The 15,947-nt window shown below is 33.7% G+C and overlaps 1 protein-coding gene across 3 annotated transcripts in view; it reads left to right on the forward strand.

Annotated features, from left to right (window-relative positions):
• EPHA3 (EPH receptor A3) overlaps positions 1-15,947 on the forward strand; it is a 346,338-nt gene that overhangs the window by 306,934 nt on the left and 23,457 nt on the right. For all 3 annotated transcript variants that reach the window (XM_042903060.1, XM_042903058.1, XM_042903059.1), the window contains one exon: positions 15,209-15,358. In XM_042903060.1, coding sequence (XP_042758994.1) covers positions 15,209-15,358 — 150 coding nt within the window. The remainder of the gene's footprint in view (positions 1-15,208; positions 15,359-15,947) is intronic.

Consider the following 15,947-nt stretch of genomic DNA (forward strand, 5'->3'; position numbering starts at 1 on the left):
ACATACCTATGAATGAACATGTAATTAGATTAGGATTATGTATAGGATTATTTATAACATCACTGTATAGCCTTTCTTTCTCTTAGCAGTATATCTCTTGAATGTATTTCATTGTCAGTAAGTTTGATATATTCTACTACTGGTTTACCATTTAAAAAATTAACCCCTAATTATTGAGCAAATTAGTATTATATCTATCTTTTCTTTGTTAATTATTATTATTATTATTATTATTACTATTATTATTTTATCATGATAAGTGTACTCTTTAATCCCCATCCCCCTACCCACCTCCCCTCTGGGAAACCATCAATTTGTTCTCTAAGAGTCTGTTTCTTGGTTTGTCTCTCTCTCTCTCTTTTTTTTTTCTTTGCTTGTTTGTTTTGTTCCTTAAATTTCACATATGAGTGAGATCATATGGTATTTATCCTTCTCTGACTGATTTCACTTAACATTATACTCTCTAACTCTATCCCTGTTGGTGCAAATGACAAGCTTTCATTTATTTTATGGCTAAATAATATTCCATTGTGTGTATATATATATATATATATATATATATATATATATATATATACCATTGTATATATTCCATTGTGTATATATATATATATATACACATGTACACACACACTGCATCTTTATCCATTCCCTATCTATCTATGGACATTTGGGCTGCTTCCATGGTTTGACTATTATAAATAATGCTGCAATAACTATAGGGGTGCATGTAGCCCTTTGAATTAGTGTTTTGTATTTTTTGGGTTATACACAGTGATGTGATTACTGGATTATAGGGTAGTTCTATTTTTATTTTTTGAGGAAACTCCATACTGTTTTTGCATTCCCACCAGTAGTGCATGAGTGTTCCTTTTTCTCCACATTCTCGCCAACACCTGTTGTTTCTTGTGTTTTTGATTTTAGCCATTCTGACAGGTGTGGGGTGATATCTCATTGTAGTTTTGATTTGCATTTCCCTGTGATGAGTGATGTTGAGCATCTTTCCATGTGTCTGTTGGCCATCTGGATGTGTTTTTTGAAGAAATGTCTGTTCATGTCTTCTGCCCATTTTAATTGGATTATTTGTTATTTTGTGTTAACTTATATAAGTTCGTTATATATTTTGAACACTAAACCCTTATGGGATATGTCCTTTGCAAATATCCTCTCCTATTCAGTAGGTTGACTTTTAGTTTATTTTTTTATTGTTTCCTTCACTGTGAAGATGCTTTTCATTTTGATGAAGTCCCAACAGTTCATTTTTGCTTTTATTTCTCTTGTCTCAGGAGATAGATCTAGGGAAAAAAGTTGCTAATGCCGATGTCAGAAAGATTATGGCCTGTGCTCTCTTCAAGGATTTTTATGGTTGCAGGTCTCACATTTAGGTCTTTAATCCATTTTGAGTTTGTTTTTGTGTATGGTGAAACAAAATTGTCCAGTTTCATTCTTTTGCATGTTGCTGCCCAGTTTTCCCAGCACCATTTGTTGAAGAGACTGTCATTTCCTATTTTATATTCATTCATGACTCCTTTGTCAAAATTTAATTGACCATATGATTGTGGGTTTATTTCTGGGTTTTCTGTTCTATTCCATTGATCTGTGTGTCTATTTTTATACCAGTACCATACCATTTTTGTGATGCCTCCAAATGTTTTGTTTTGTTTTTTTCAAGATTGCTTTGGCCATTCGGGGTCTTTCGGGTTCCATATAAATTTTAGGATTGTTTGTTCTAGTTCTGTGAAAAGTGTTGTTGGTATTTTGATAGAGATTGCATTAAATGTATAGATTGCTTTGGGTAGTACAGACATTTTAACAGTATTTGTTCTTCCAGCCCATGAGCATGGAATGTCTTTCCGTTTCTTTGCATTATCTTGAATTTCTTTCATCAGTGTTTTATAGTTTTCAGAGGACAGGTCTTTCCCCTCTCTGGTTAAGTTTATTTTCCTACATATTTTATGGGTTTTGGTGTTATTGTAAAGAGGATTGTTTTCTTAATTTCTCTTTCTGCTGTTTCATTACTGGTGCATAGGAATACAACAGATTTCTGTTACTGATTTTGCATCCTGTGACTTTCCTGAATTCAGATACCAGTTCTAGTAGTTATTTGTGAAGTATCTAGGGTTTTCGATATATAGTATCATGTCATCTGCAAATAGTGAGAGTTTTACTTCTTCCTTATTTAGATTCCTTTTATTTCTTTATTGTGTCTAATTGCCGTGACTAGAACTACCAGTACTATGTTGAATAAAAGTGGTGAGAGTGGATATCCTTGTCTTCTTCCTGACCTTAAGGGAATAGCTCTCAGTTTTTCAACATTGAATATGATGCTCCCTGTGGGTTTTTCATATATGGCCTTTATTATGTTGAGGTATGTTCTCTCTAGACCTACTTTGCAGAGGGTTTTTATCATGAGTGGATTTTGTACTTTATCAAAGGCTAGCCTTTCAATATTTCATACAAATGTATAACTGATCCATCTGTATTCATAATCGTATGAGTCTGATAATTTTCCTATGATATATTCCTAAAAGTGGATTTTCTGTGTCAAAATTTTGTGCCTGTTTTAAAAGCATACTTAACTATATCCTGATAAAACTATATATTATCATTTTTGGTATTTATTAATTTTGAAAAAATTATACCTAATTGTTTTAATTTGTATTTAACTTGATTCAAATGCATCTGATTATTTTTTCATATATTTATTGACAGATTTCTTTGAAAAGACATTCCTTTATAGAGTTTTTTTCATGACAGACAATTTTAGAAAATAAAGATATAATGATCACTAATGATATTACCAGAGGTAACCAATTTTAACATTTTATTTTTTTCCTTTCAAAATATTTTCTACACATTTCCATATGTAAATAATTACCAATTATGTATATAGTTACAAAAATGGGATCATATTATATATATACTTATATATAAAATGATTTCCACTTGTCAACCCAGTATTTTCTTTATACACACACTCAATGTTGTTATGTAATCTGCCTGTTTTAACTTAAAATATAAAATGTGGATTTTTCTAGATGATTAATTTTTTATAATATCATTAAATAATATATTGTACTCCATTTTAATCATGTACATTATTTATTTATCCAATGCACTATTAATTGAGCAGCGTTCCAAAGTTATTGCTTTTCTTAATACTTTTAATACTTTAACTTAATAGTTATTGCTATTCTTAATACTTTGATGTAATCCTGATAAATGGTTCATGTCTGGTCATGATGATTTCCTCAGGATAAAATTTCGGAATTACAATTGTCGAGTCAAAATGTGTACAAATATGTGTGGATTTTCATGTATGAATTGCACAATTGTTTTCCAAATAGTTTGTTATGGAATTTCACTCCTGGCAGCAACATATAAAGAAGGCTGTTTCCCTGTACTCTCACCAGCCAAGAAAATGGGCAATTTTTAAAAAGTCAACTTCTGTTATTTTCTTCCGGTTTCTAATCATTACTAATTTTAAAAAAAAGAAACTCATGCGTTTCTGAAATCATCAATTTTAATGATTCCATTATCAACCACCAAGTGTGTCACGTGGCATCTATCTCACATTCTGAGAAAGAGCCTGATTTGACAGACTGAGTTTCACCTACAAAGTGATAAAGCCACAGTGGGAGAACCAGAAATTCAGAAGCACGGTGTCCCAGAGATACTCCTCAATGAGTTGATATAAGAGTTGAAACTCCCCCGATGGCTTTCTCCACTCCACTTTTGTTAGCATTTCCCATTTTCAACTACACTCTAGCGGATTCACTCTGTTCATACATCTAAGTATTTGTTAAAATGTGTCCTGCACAAAAATGTTGCTGTTCTTAGGCATACAGTTCACTAGGTTAAAAGCAAGAGAAATAAAATAAAATCGTATATCTAGCAGCTAAAGTAAATTTATGACAGTGACTCTGAAAACAAAGTTCTGAAAAAAGAAAAAAATTACAAAACATGGGTAAATATGCATCAGCACTATCAAGTGCTTTTTTTAGTTTTCCTTTGTTCCTTCTCTGATTTCAAGAAAAATTAGTCAGCCAGCATTCTACAACAAAGCATCATTTTTATGACAATAAATTATGATTATAAGTTCTCAGGAGACAGCATATGCAAATATGATAATATATTTATAATTTTGAGGATTTTTTTTTTATTCTACTCACTGCTACTAAAGATATCCTTCGTAACCTTCTGCTACTATATGAGCTTTTAATACATTCCGTGGAAGGTATCGTTCTTGCTGGTATTGTCCTTGTTGTTACAACAATCACCCGATACAAGAAATATTTCCGGTTTTAGTAAAAATATTTGATTAAAAAGCCTTTATTTGAAATATTAGATTTCTGGTCATTCAGTCAGGTTTTAATCTCAGTGCCATATCCCATTTTTAAACTAGAACATTCTTGTTTTCAGTATTAGTCATGATTTCTAGGACACTCTAAGGAATGATTGTTCTTGTAGGAACTGGGAAGATTCATCCAAATCTGGATCATCTGCTGTCTGGAGAATATATTGGGTTAACTTTCAGAGCTTCATTTGTACTGATTGTTACTTTGTCAGGTCCAAGGGGTACAGAAGATCATTTATTGACACTAGTAGGAAAAAAAGGTATTACTGTGTCAAAATTCTTCCTTATCATTTGTGAAATAAAAGTGCAAAAGGACCTTTGCATTTTTTATTCTCAGAAGATTCTTAAAAATCAACTAAATGGGCTCATTAACTACCAATAAATAGCTGTTTAGAATTTGATATTCATTTAATTTATTTAATATTCATCCTTATATTTTCCCAGAACTCAAAATATCTATGATGGTCCTGATTTCTTCTGAGAAAGCTATAATTTGCATCTACATTTCTAGAATAATTTAGAAATCTTTAATTTAATCTCTTGTAATAATCCTTGTTTGGTACAAGGATTTTATAATTTACCCCCAAATATGAGGTATGGTTTAAAGTAATAGGACTACTATTTTGTTTTTTAAACAAACACTGAAACAATTAAATAAGTGTTGCCATACTCATTCTTGGGAATTTGTATTACTGTGGGAACACTGCTATTACACAAAATGTTTTGGGAATTCCTCCTTTGAAATTATCTTTAAAATTAGATTGTGAACAACAGCATCATTCCAAATTAATGAAGCATGCAGTATTTGAGGAAACATACTTGCCTGAGATAAAAATCTCTGGTCTCAATAAGCTTAGAGTTAGTAAATAAGAAAAGCAGCACATCGTTGTATAATAAAGTCTGGTTCTTTTTTTAACCAAAAACAGTATTTTTCAGCGTAGACATCCACTTTCTTTATTTGATTAAGCATCCCGTGATTATGGTTCCTTCAGAAAAACAAGCTCATCATTGAAAACAGTGTGTCAAGGCGTTCTTTTTGGATAAACACATTCTGGTGAATCTGGTTTAAAAAGGCAGTCACATTACTTTAGTCACACGTAACACATTTCATCTAGTGTCGCTTGGATTCAAAAATTAGTATTCAGTGCCTCAGTGCACGAAGCCTTTTCCCAGATTGCTCTTCTAAAAGTTACTGCCTTTAGGTAGAGGGTAATTGCACTGGCATTTGATTCAGTGCCACTGAATGAATATAAGATGTCTGCTGCTCTCATTTTAAAAGCATCTTTGTGGTCCACAGGCAAAGTAGAAGAGTGGAACAGAATTTATGTCTACTAATTATGCATTTATTTTTTTTTAACTGGAGGGAACCACCTAGGAGTTGAGGAAATGCTTAGCCTTAAAACTTGAAACAATTTATCACACATTTTCCCATGCTGCTTCTGATACTATCTTAAGTCTATCACAAGTTTCCCTTCCTTCTGTCCCAACAGAATTCCTTGGGAGGAGAGGGTCAGATAAGATCATAATACACACTTTTTTTTTTATGTCTTCCCTTTTTATAAGGGTATTGAGTAGGAAAGCAGAAGTTTTTTCAATGCTCACTTATGGTTATTTCTCCTCATTTCTCACTACTAAGTTATGCAAAAACTCCAAACATTAACAATCTCTGTCATACAACATTATTATGCATTTTGTAACCTTTGTAAAATTCCACCATACACATGAGATTTGAGAGTGAAAAAGGTATAGTATTTTAGTGTTATTATGAAAATAGTTCAGTCTTGCAGACCCTTTGAAAAGCTCTTGGGGGGCACCTAGAAATGCTTAGATGACACTTCGAGAACCACGTTATAGATACTATGTCAGGAAAAAACACTCTAAAAACTAAATGTCTTAGTATTTATTAAATGATATAACACCTTGGCATATTGTATTATATGATATTATAGCATGTTTTGAAGAAAGGCCTTGAAAGCATAAAAGCAGCTGCATACCAAGGGTTGCAAATCATCTTGAAAGGCCTTGTATTTCATTTGGGATGGAGCATTTAGCTCTGCATATTTATACTGTTAGAGAGTTTTCGTTGTTGAGAAAAACACAAGAAATGAATTCCCTCTCTTTGGTTTCCCATCATATGAATTCAAAGCACAATTATGGCACATTTCCTATATTTTTTTGCACTGAATTACCAGCTTACTTTATTTCATTTTAACAGAACCATGGAATTATGGGTGAGAACTGTTTACCACTAAATAATTTTCTAGTCTTTTTCCTTATGAAATTTCATTTTGAATGGTTACCATTTTTTATGTGCATGCACGCATCTGTGTATATGAATATTCCTGTATTCATATGTTCAAACAGATGGGGTCCAAAATTCTGCCATAATGGTGCTCAATTTGCTGTTTAACAGGATCAAGTTAGAGAAATTATAGGCTTTTATCTAATTTATATGGTATATTATATAAAGTGAATTCCAATTCTTGAGCCCCCAATTTCATTTTAAGGATATAATTACCTAAACAGATTTGAGAAATTTGAGAAAGCCAGATGATTTGGTTTTGGTTATAACCTTTATTTTTCATTTTTTTTCTTTTTATTTCTGTCCTGAAAATGCATACTGAGTCCTAAGCAGTTAGATTTTTATATTGGATAATAAGCTTCTGCCTTTTGTTACATTGCCCTATAGCCCATTAGCAACTATTTAATTTTTGGAAGATAAAACCAAATAAAAAGTTGTCACAGGCATTGTGTGTTAAGCAATAAAAGAAAGAAATCTTATTTTACATAATAACTTATTTGATTTTTTTCCTGTGTAATTTTGCCTACTTGATATCCAATGTATTCTGTGATAGCTTTATTTTACCTAATTTCATTTGTAAGATAAGAATTTTTTTTAAGTGACTAATGCAAGTAGTTAAAAGCTAAGTAGTTAAATGCTCCTGTTCAGGATACCTCCATTCTAAGGACATAAATAATAGAAAATATGAACCTTGATTCTGTAGTCAAGGACTAAAAACTATGCATACCAAAAACCAGTGTGATGCAGAAAGAAAATTATATTCTTTTGATAAGTAGTATATGTCATATGTCATTCAGCTAAGAATGAAAAAAATACATAAATATCTAATCAGTGGCCTTCATATAGTAATGTGTCTTAAGCTTTGAACCAAAATAAATAATGTCAGTCATGACTTTATTCCCTACTCTCTGAGAATCAGTATGAACATGCCTCGTGTAGCTTCACAAAATAAAGCCACATATTCAAAAATCAGGAAAGGCTAGAAAATTTAGTAATCTCAATTGTCAATGTTGTATCAAAATTTAATGAGAGATCTGGTACTTTCTAGTCACCCAATTCAGAGACTTAGATACCACAAATATTTTAACACATGAAAACAATTTATCTAGATTTATGTGGAGAAAAATCATAGCTATAATTTTGGAGTGGAACATAGTAGTGAGAAGGTTGTATGTAATATATTACACACCATCTCTAGCAGTAACAATTTTCTCTAAAATGCATCATTCATTCATTCATTCATTCATTCCATATTTGAGTGCCTACCATATACCAGATACTGTTCTAGGGCAAAAGGACCCAGCAGTAAATAAAACAAAGCTATGACCTCATGAGTTTACATTCTAGTGTGGGAATTCAGGTAATAAACAAACAAGTAAAGTTACAGCAAGGCATAGTAGTAAAATAGAGAATGTGGGTAGTGGCCGAGTGTGTTATTTTAGTTAGAAAGATCAAAAAAACAAAAATAACAACAACAACAACAACAACAACAACAACAACAACAAAAACCAACAGCAAAAAAAGAAAGATCAAGAGAGTTTCTCTGAGAAAATGACATTAGAGCAGTGAATTGGAGAGAGTGAAGGAACAAATAATATAAATATCAAGGTTAATTAACCAGATTTACTTTGTTTTAACTATGTTTTCAATTTAATAAATTAATTTTAATCATTGTTCTAAGCCCAACAGGCTCACTTTGCAAGAAGACAAATTAAGTAGTCAGATTAATGATTTAACTCAGACTAAACATCAGGCTAATAGTGACTGGTCTAGTTTGTAATGTTGGTGAGCCCTGGAAGCTTAGTAAAACTCACTTTCTGAAATTATTTCCAGTTCACTGTGAATATTCCACATTTTAAAATATGTGATGACACATTGCCTGAAGCTTTTCCCAGGTTTCCCAAAGCCATTGACCAGCCCCAGATTCCTTTGGCATTGGAAAATACAGCGGTCTTTTTTTTTTCTTTTCTTTTTCTTTTCTTTTTTTTTTTCTTCTTTTTTTTGGGGGGGGGGGGGTGGGGGGACAGGAAGTACAGCAGTCTTGATGTCCTAAGTCAGTCTTACTTCTTGATGTCTGGAATGACTAATAATTTGACTCATTTCTGCCCTATCACCCCTTTTCAATGATAATTCTATATGTCAGGGTTAAAATACACTCCTGTGATTTTGTTTTTCTTTTTCATTTGCTGACCACTGCTCTGGAATCCCCCTATATTTCAGGCAGGTATTTACTAAACATAGACCTTTAAGGGAATCATTGCCTTGATGTATAGTCAGAATTGTCTTTTGGATATTATGAGGTTCTCTGGATATTATGAGGTTCTCAACCTATCATTTCATCTTTCCTTATTTTTCAATCATCAGTATTAAACTTACTCAAGTTTTGCACTTTTTTGGTTAATTACTAGAATGAATCTAATATTTCTATTATTTTTATTGCAATTATATAATATTCTTGTACACTGAATAGATCTTTCTGACTTATTTACTTATAGCATTGCCTCTTTGGAAAATTGTATTCCGAGTGCTAAAAACACACACTTTTAAATGAATTTCTTTAAACAAAATTAGGGTTGAGTATGTATAAACCACAAAGTTTAGCATTTAAAACCTCAGTGAACTCTGAAACATTTTTAACCTTATCCATAAATTTTGGCATTGTTTTTGTTGAAGACAGACATTATATATCAGAGGAACTAATTTGAAAATAACAGAAAAATTACTTATTTGTATTGCATTACCTGGGTAGCCATAGAGTAACTTAGATTTCAAGGTGAAGATTTTCCTATTTTTTAAGAAGTTCTTAAACATTTCACATAATGTTGAAACATTTCAAAAGTTCAAGGGATAGGCTTTGCTATCTAAGAGATCATCTGTCTCTGATCTCTTGTGGCAATCAACATCTGCTGAAACAATTCTCTCAATGGCTTTTAGATTTGAACTACTGGGGATTAGAACAGATGCTTCCCCTGGGAGTCTTCCCGGCTTGCCCTTCACCTTGTTGTCTAGTGTTGTCTACAGTGAGTGAAGTTTAGGCCCTGACAATACATAGATGCTAAATCCTAGAGTCAAATGATTTATCTCTATGGTTCCACTTTTAACCTGAGAAGCCAATATTTGCCTCCAGGTTAAACACTCAATTACTTAGGGTTTACTAAGATAAACTCTCCAAAGTCCTTTGTCACTCTAAGTATGACCTGACAGAGCTTACAGCAGGCAATGTGAACTGTGGATCCGCAAAGCATTTACTAAATCAGCAGGGAGAGATTTGTGTATATAATTAAAGAAAAATTGGGGCAGATATGAGATATTATGCCTTAATGTCCAGAGAGTTCAGCAATTATACTCCTTTTCTTAGAAATCAAGACTTGAAGCCCCCTAACCCATAGTGAAAGAGCTGACTTTAGTTGAGCGCCTGAAAAATTCAGGCTCTTAGCCAAATGTCTCATTTGAACTGTCTAAATTCATTAAGCTTAGAGAACTGAATTGCAGGATCTTTTGAGACTAGGTTTACTCTAACTGCTATTTCTGGACAAAGTGAACAAGGTTTTGGACTCCTTCAACTAATCCTGGATTTGAGTGTAGCAATTATGTAATTCCTCTTTCCAGAAAATTCCTAGTGTCTTCACTTGCACCATTTTATTCTTCTCTTTTAAATTTTCTGTAAGAATTCTATATAATTCAATCCAGATATGACACGCAATAGGTATGTAGTAGCCAAAGCTTAGGATCATCTTTAAGAGTCCAAAATAATTAACATTGAAAATGTCAGCATCCTTGATACACATGTAGGTTTAAGACAGAAATTTGAAAGTTGAAGGAGTAGACCTAAGAAAGTTGTTCATAGGTCAGCACAGCTGTTAGAGATATCCCCCACGATCCTATGACAAGATATGAATGACAAGATAGCTGAACAGAGAAGTTAAGAAACTTGGCTAAAATTAAACAGTATGCTAAAATTAAGCTGGAAACTAAGACTCTTGATTTCTGCTCAACTTAAAAATGCAAATGGAACAATGACTATAAATTCCCCTGCACCACCAGTTACTGAGTTATACAGGATGAGACATCACACTGGGAGAAACTGGCCCTAGGTGTGTTCTTCTAAATATGGGAAACAAGCATTAACTTCTAATTCTTTTATAGAGTTCCCTCTGCAATTGAGGCTTTAGACACATTCCACATACTGTGATTCTGAGCTTGCCCCAGGCAATTGCAGGCCTTTCTCAAATATATAAAAATCTGGGAAGCTTACATGTAGACATAGAGAGCACCTTAAGTGAATGTGGTCATTTTAGAATGTATTTATATATTGTAAAAGAACACATCGTCATAAATTATCTTTATGGTAACAAGCTGTGCTTTACAGTACTCTGAATGCCCAGTAGCATTTTACCAACCAAACTTGAAATTGTCAACTGATTTCAGAGTTTTAGCTCATTAAGGACAGTTGTACTGGAATAGTTTTACTGTGGCAGGAAAGAAGTATGGCAAAGAGGACTTTTTGTCTCACTGAATCCATATTTTTGGATAGCCCGCTGCAGGATGTGTTTGGCAGTTATTTGAAATGCATCTAAAATTTCAAAATACACCCCAACATATGTAATGGAGAAAGCAATTTCTGGACCTGAAAAAGAAAAAAAAAAATGTCAAACAATATGAGCTTGAATTTGTTGAGGTGGGGAGTAGGTGGGTGTGGAGAGGAACTTTTGTGATCAGTCAAGAGAAAAAGTATGAATAAACTCTACAGTGGGCGACTTGTAAAAAATTTAGTCAATTCTTATAGATTCATTTTATTTTATTTTGATAGTCTCAGATCTACAGATATTTAACTTGAAGGCAGACAGCCTTATCGGGAAGTTAGACTGTATTAAAATGTATGGGTTCTTCTTTCATCCATGTTTCAGAACCGAATTGGGCCCTCAAGGACTGGCATCCAGTGTCTATGTCAATGACATTTATGCTTTTGTAGCCACAGATAGTGTTTGCTCTTGAAGTAAAAACTTATTTTTTACTAAACTCTTTGGTCATATATACCTCCATTTAATAAAGAAAAGTTTCACTATCAATAGGAAGTTATCCTATTTTTGAGTAAAAGAATGGAAGAAAGGTAAAAAGAAAGGAGAAAATAAAATAACAAAAATATTAAAAACATAAAAATAATTAAAAACAGAGGGAAGTATCTCAAAGAGATACTGTTATATTTACCAAAACCCAAGTATAAGAAGATTAGCTCTGTTGAACTTGACCCTTACTTGACAAGAACATAAATAAAAATATCCATGGAAAGTACAGGAATGGTGTTAAAAAAAAGAAAAAAGATAATTCTATTTAGTCTATATAAAATCCCAGATAAATCCTGGACCTCATCTGAATGATTTTCCCTTGCTAATTAAAGCTTGTCACATACCATCTAAACCAGTAGTTTTCAAGTGAGGATAATTTTCCTCCTAGGGGATATTTGGCATTGTCTTGAGGCATTTTTGGCTGTCACAATTGGAGGGATGCTAATGTTATCTAGTGGGTAAAGGCCAGGGATGCTACTAAACATCTTTCAATGCACAAGACAGCCCCCACAACAAATAATTTGGTCTAAAGTATCAGTAGAGCTACTGTAGAGAGAGCTTGTTGTGAAATTACCTAACATGTGTAAAGAATGTGTAAAAAATGGGAACGAAGATCAAATATCCCTTTCAAGTACTTGATAATCTCTCCTATCCATACTGGACTGCAAGTTGCATGGGGCAATGTAGAACACATTGCCATTTGTGAAAAAAAATATGCAATATGCAACAGACTGGCCATCTGCCACAAGGCCTAGAATGTTGAACTTTGAGATATCACAAACAGAATACAATGAATGGTATGACTTTTATTCCTGTTAAAATGTTATTCTCATTTGCTGTCGATCTAACACTTGAAATTTTCTTTTCTCCCAGTGCTCTAAATGTTAGACATGGCCATTTTATTTTTGATTTTTTAATTTTGTTTTGCTAAGATGTCTTTGGAGTAAACTCACAAATAGACATACTCACCTCGCAGTTAAATAGGTCATTTACTTTCAGTCAGCGTATGAGTCTCAGCCATGCATTAATTTTTATGTTTAAAAATTGTATTTACTCATCCTACAAAGGAATAGTGTAATATTCATATTAAGAAACAATAATGGTTATTAAGTTATCAGTGATAAATTTAGGTTTTAGGCTGGTAGAGTACCCGCAATACTAATATTGAAACAGTTGGTAGAAGATGCATATTATCTATGGAGCCAAATGAAAATCTTTAAGGCATTCTTCAGACTCTAAAATTTTTAATCCATGCAATACCCTGGGAGATATTTTCATAATTTTGTAGATACTGTAAAAACTTGTTCAGTAATTATTATATTTACTATTATTATGGAAATAACAGCATTGTTAAATAGCATGCTTGGAAAGAAGACATAAATAAATAGTATGATTTTTTAAAGCTATGATTATGCTATTCACAGGTTCATTCTTAGTATTTATACATTTTCTGAAAAACTAGGCTCAATGTATTATTTTCTAAAAATAGGCTGTAAATGCTCAAAATCATTAAATATCTTCAGTAAAATCTACCACTCTAAGCCCATAACATAGTCCTCTCTCTCAACAAATACACACACACCTCCAGGAAACAAGGTTGTAAACAGGAGAGCCTGAAAGTCGGACTCCTGTTTTAAACTACGGGAATGCAGAGATAAAGGAAGCAAGCCTATAACTCCTCTGAACATCCCAGTCTACACGAGATAATTAAAAGGTAGAAGGATCACAGAACATGGAGTGACCAACTTGGCCTGGAACATTTCCAAATGTTCCACCAATGAGTTTACATTTGACCAGGATGTTCAACTAAGTTTACTAGGTGCAGAAGGCAGACAGGGAAAAAAGCTTCCCAAGAAAAAACAGAATGGCACGTATTTAGGAGAAAGGTAATTCAATTCAAGTCAGTGAGCACTTGATGAATGCCTACCCGGCACATTTGCCAAGATAATGTCTAAGCAAGACCATTGCTCTCTGCAGTGAGTACAGGCTCATGGGGCTCATGCTCATTATCTTCAGCTTTATGATCTATTTAGCTTTTCATAGGCAAAGGATTTCAAATTATAGTTTGGGTACAAGAATTTTATGTATGGCAACATATAGGACAAAGCTACTACTTGTACGAAAAACTTGTACATCCTGTAAGGCTCAATCCATATGTGACCTCCTCAGTCTCTCTAGTGAGCATCTCAGGCCCTTGTTCTGCATCACAGCTGTCTCTGCTACTGTTCCTAACTCACTGCGAGGTCCATGACCGGCGTGGTCAGCATCACCTGGAGCTTTTTAGACACGCAGACCATGGCTACACTCTGCAACTACTGAATCAGAATTTCCATGGGCACAAGCTCCAGATGATTCATATACATAGTAAAGTTGGAAAACAAAGTACTAGATACTTATTTCTCTCTGCATTTCGTTATTCAAAACAACTAATTATCATTCCTATTTGCCTGATATTTTCCCAACAGAAGGGCTAGTGTGTTATTTATTTTTGTCTCACCCGGAGTGACTAGCATAATACTTCCCATATGGTTGCTACTCAACACATTTTTATTAAACGTATTTATTAAACTGAGAGCAAATTCCATGGGAGTCATACCTTCATACCTCCCATAACTCAGAGAAGCAATATTCTCCTCCAGACTATAAGTTCTGGGAATGTAGTCATTATATCTATCTAGTTCATATGGTGTCTACCTAGGACATGGAAGGTACTTCAGCCATTAATGATGCAATGAAGCACTGGGTACCGAAGAGAGTTTTTTAGAAGTATAATTTTATTTTGAATGTATTTAGTAAACAAATGTCAACGAGAACTTTTGTGTCGAGGAATGGTATAAGTTCTTTACAAATATTAACTTGTATTCTGAACTAAGATTGCTTGGTCAAGCATAAATCTATGCTAAATCAATAAAGGTTGACTCAGGATACCTCATTCAATTCTAAGATAGTCTTTAGCACATCTACTTTGGGTCACTGTGTTGCACATGAGTAATTAATGTGCCATAGTTGATATAAACCAGCAGTAGTTGAGCAGTTTTTAAATGTTTGCCTTTCCTTGATGATTGGAAGTAAACACCTCAGTACATGGTATGCCACTCATTTCTGCTTAATATTAAAATAGAATATCAAGGGACAGCTGGGCGGCTCACTTGGTTGAATGTCAGACTTTGGCCTAGGTCGTGATCTTGCTGTTCCCGAGTTCGAGCCCGCATCCGGTTCTGTGCTGACAGCTCAGAACCTGGAGCCTGTTTCAGATTCTGTGTCTCCCTCTCTCTCTCTCTGCTCCTCCTCTGCTCATGCTCTGTCTCTCTTTCCCCAAAATAAATAAACATTTAAAAAAATTTTTAAATAGAATATCAAGATATCTCAGCAGAAACCCATATTCCACTTCAGAAGAGAAGCACTCAACTTCAGTCGGGTTTTATATTATATGTTCGCTAGTTTATGCATTGATCGTGCATGTACATGATTTTATATTAAAAGGGAGGCAAGATCCCGATCCGATGGACATCACCAGAAGCTATAGCTTACCGCAAGTTCACGTCAGCCAGCGATGTGTGGAGTTACGGGATTGTTCTCTGGGAGGTGATGTCCTATGGAGAGAGACCATACTGGGAGATGTCCAATCAGGATGTAAGTATTTGTAGTCAATGAATTATGGGTTCAGATTAAGAGATCAAGCTGTGCAAGGAAGTGGAGCATAATGAAACCAGGTGGCTCCCAGTTTGTGACATTGAAACAGAATACTTAGAAGAAATGAAATAGTTTCCAGGTCTTGCAAGGATATTAATTGAGTTGCTTTTACAACTTTACATGTTTCCCTTAAGCAGGGGTTTAGAAATGAGAGAAAATGAAGACATTTGTCGCAAGAATGTAAGGAAATAAGTGACCGCAAAGATAACCAATACGTATAGGGGACTGTTTGAAGTATTTTTGCTACAGAAGTGCTTCTATGTAATATTAATAAACCACATTACTGCCACCCTTCAGTAGGTTTAATTAATGATCTGTGCCAACATTTTGTTTCCTTAAACATAGTATTTCCCAAAGTCAGACAAAACAGCCAATCTGCAGTATGTTGTTTCTCTTCATGTATTAAACTTGCACACGAATTTAGTTACACACCCTGAAGTGTCCGGATGGAAAAATGATCTTTAACTTTCTGTGGCAACTGTGATGTGATTTTTCAAAAGGATTTGTGTTTTTGTAAGTGATGCTTTGC

The sequence above is a fragment of the Panthera leo genome, chromosome C2 (genome assembly GCF_018350215.1).
Source record: "Panthera leo isolate Ple1 chromosome C2, P.leo_Ple1_pat1.1, whole genome shotgun sequence".
NCBI classification, from domain to species: domain Eukaryota; kingdom Metazoa; phylum Chordata; class Mammalia; order Carnivora; family Felidae; genus Panthera; species Panthera leo.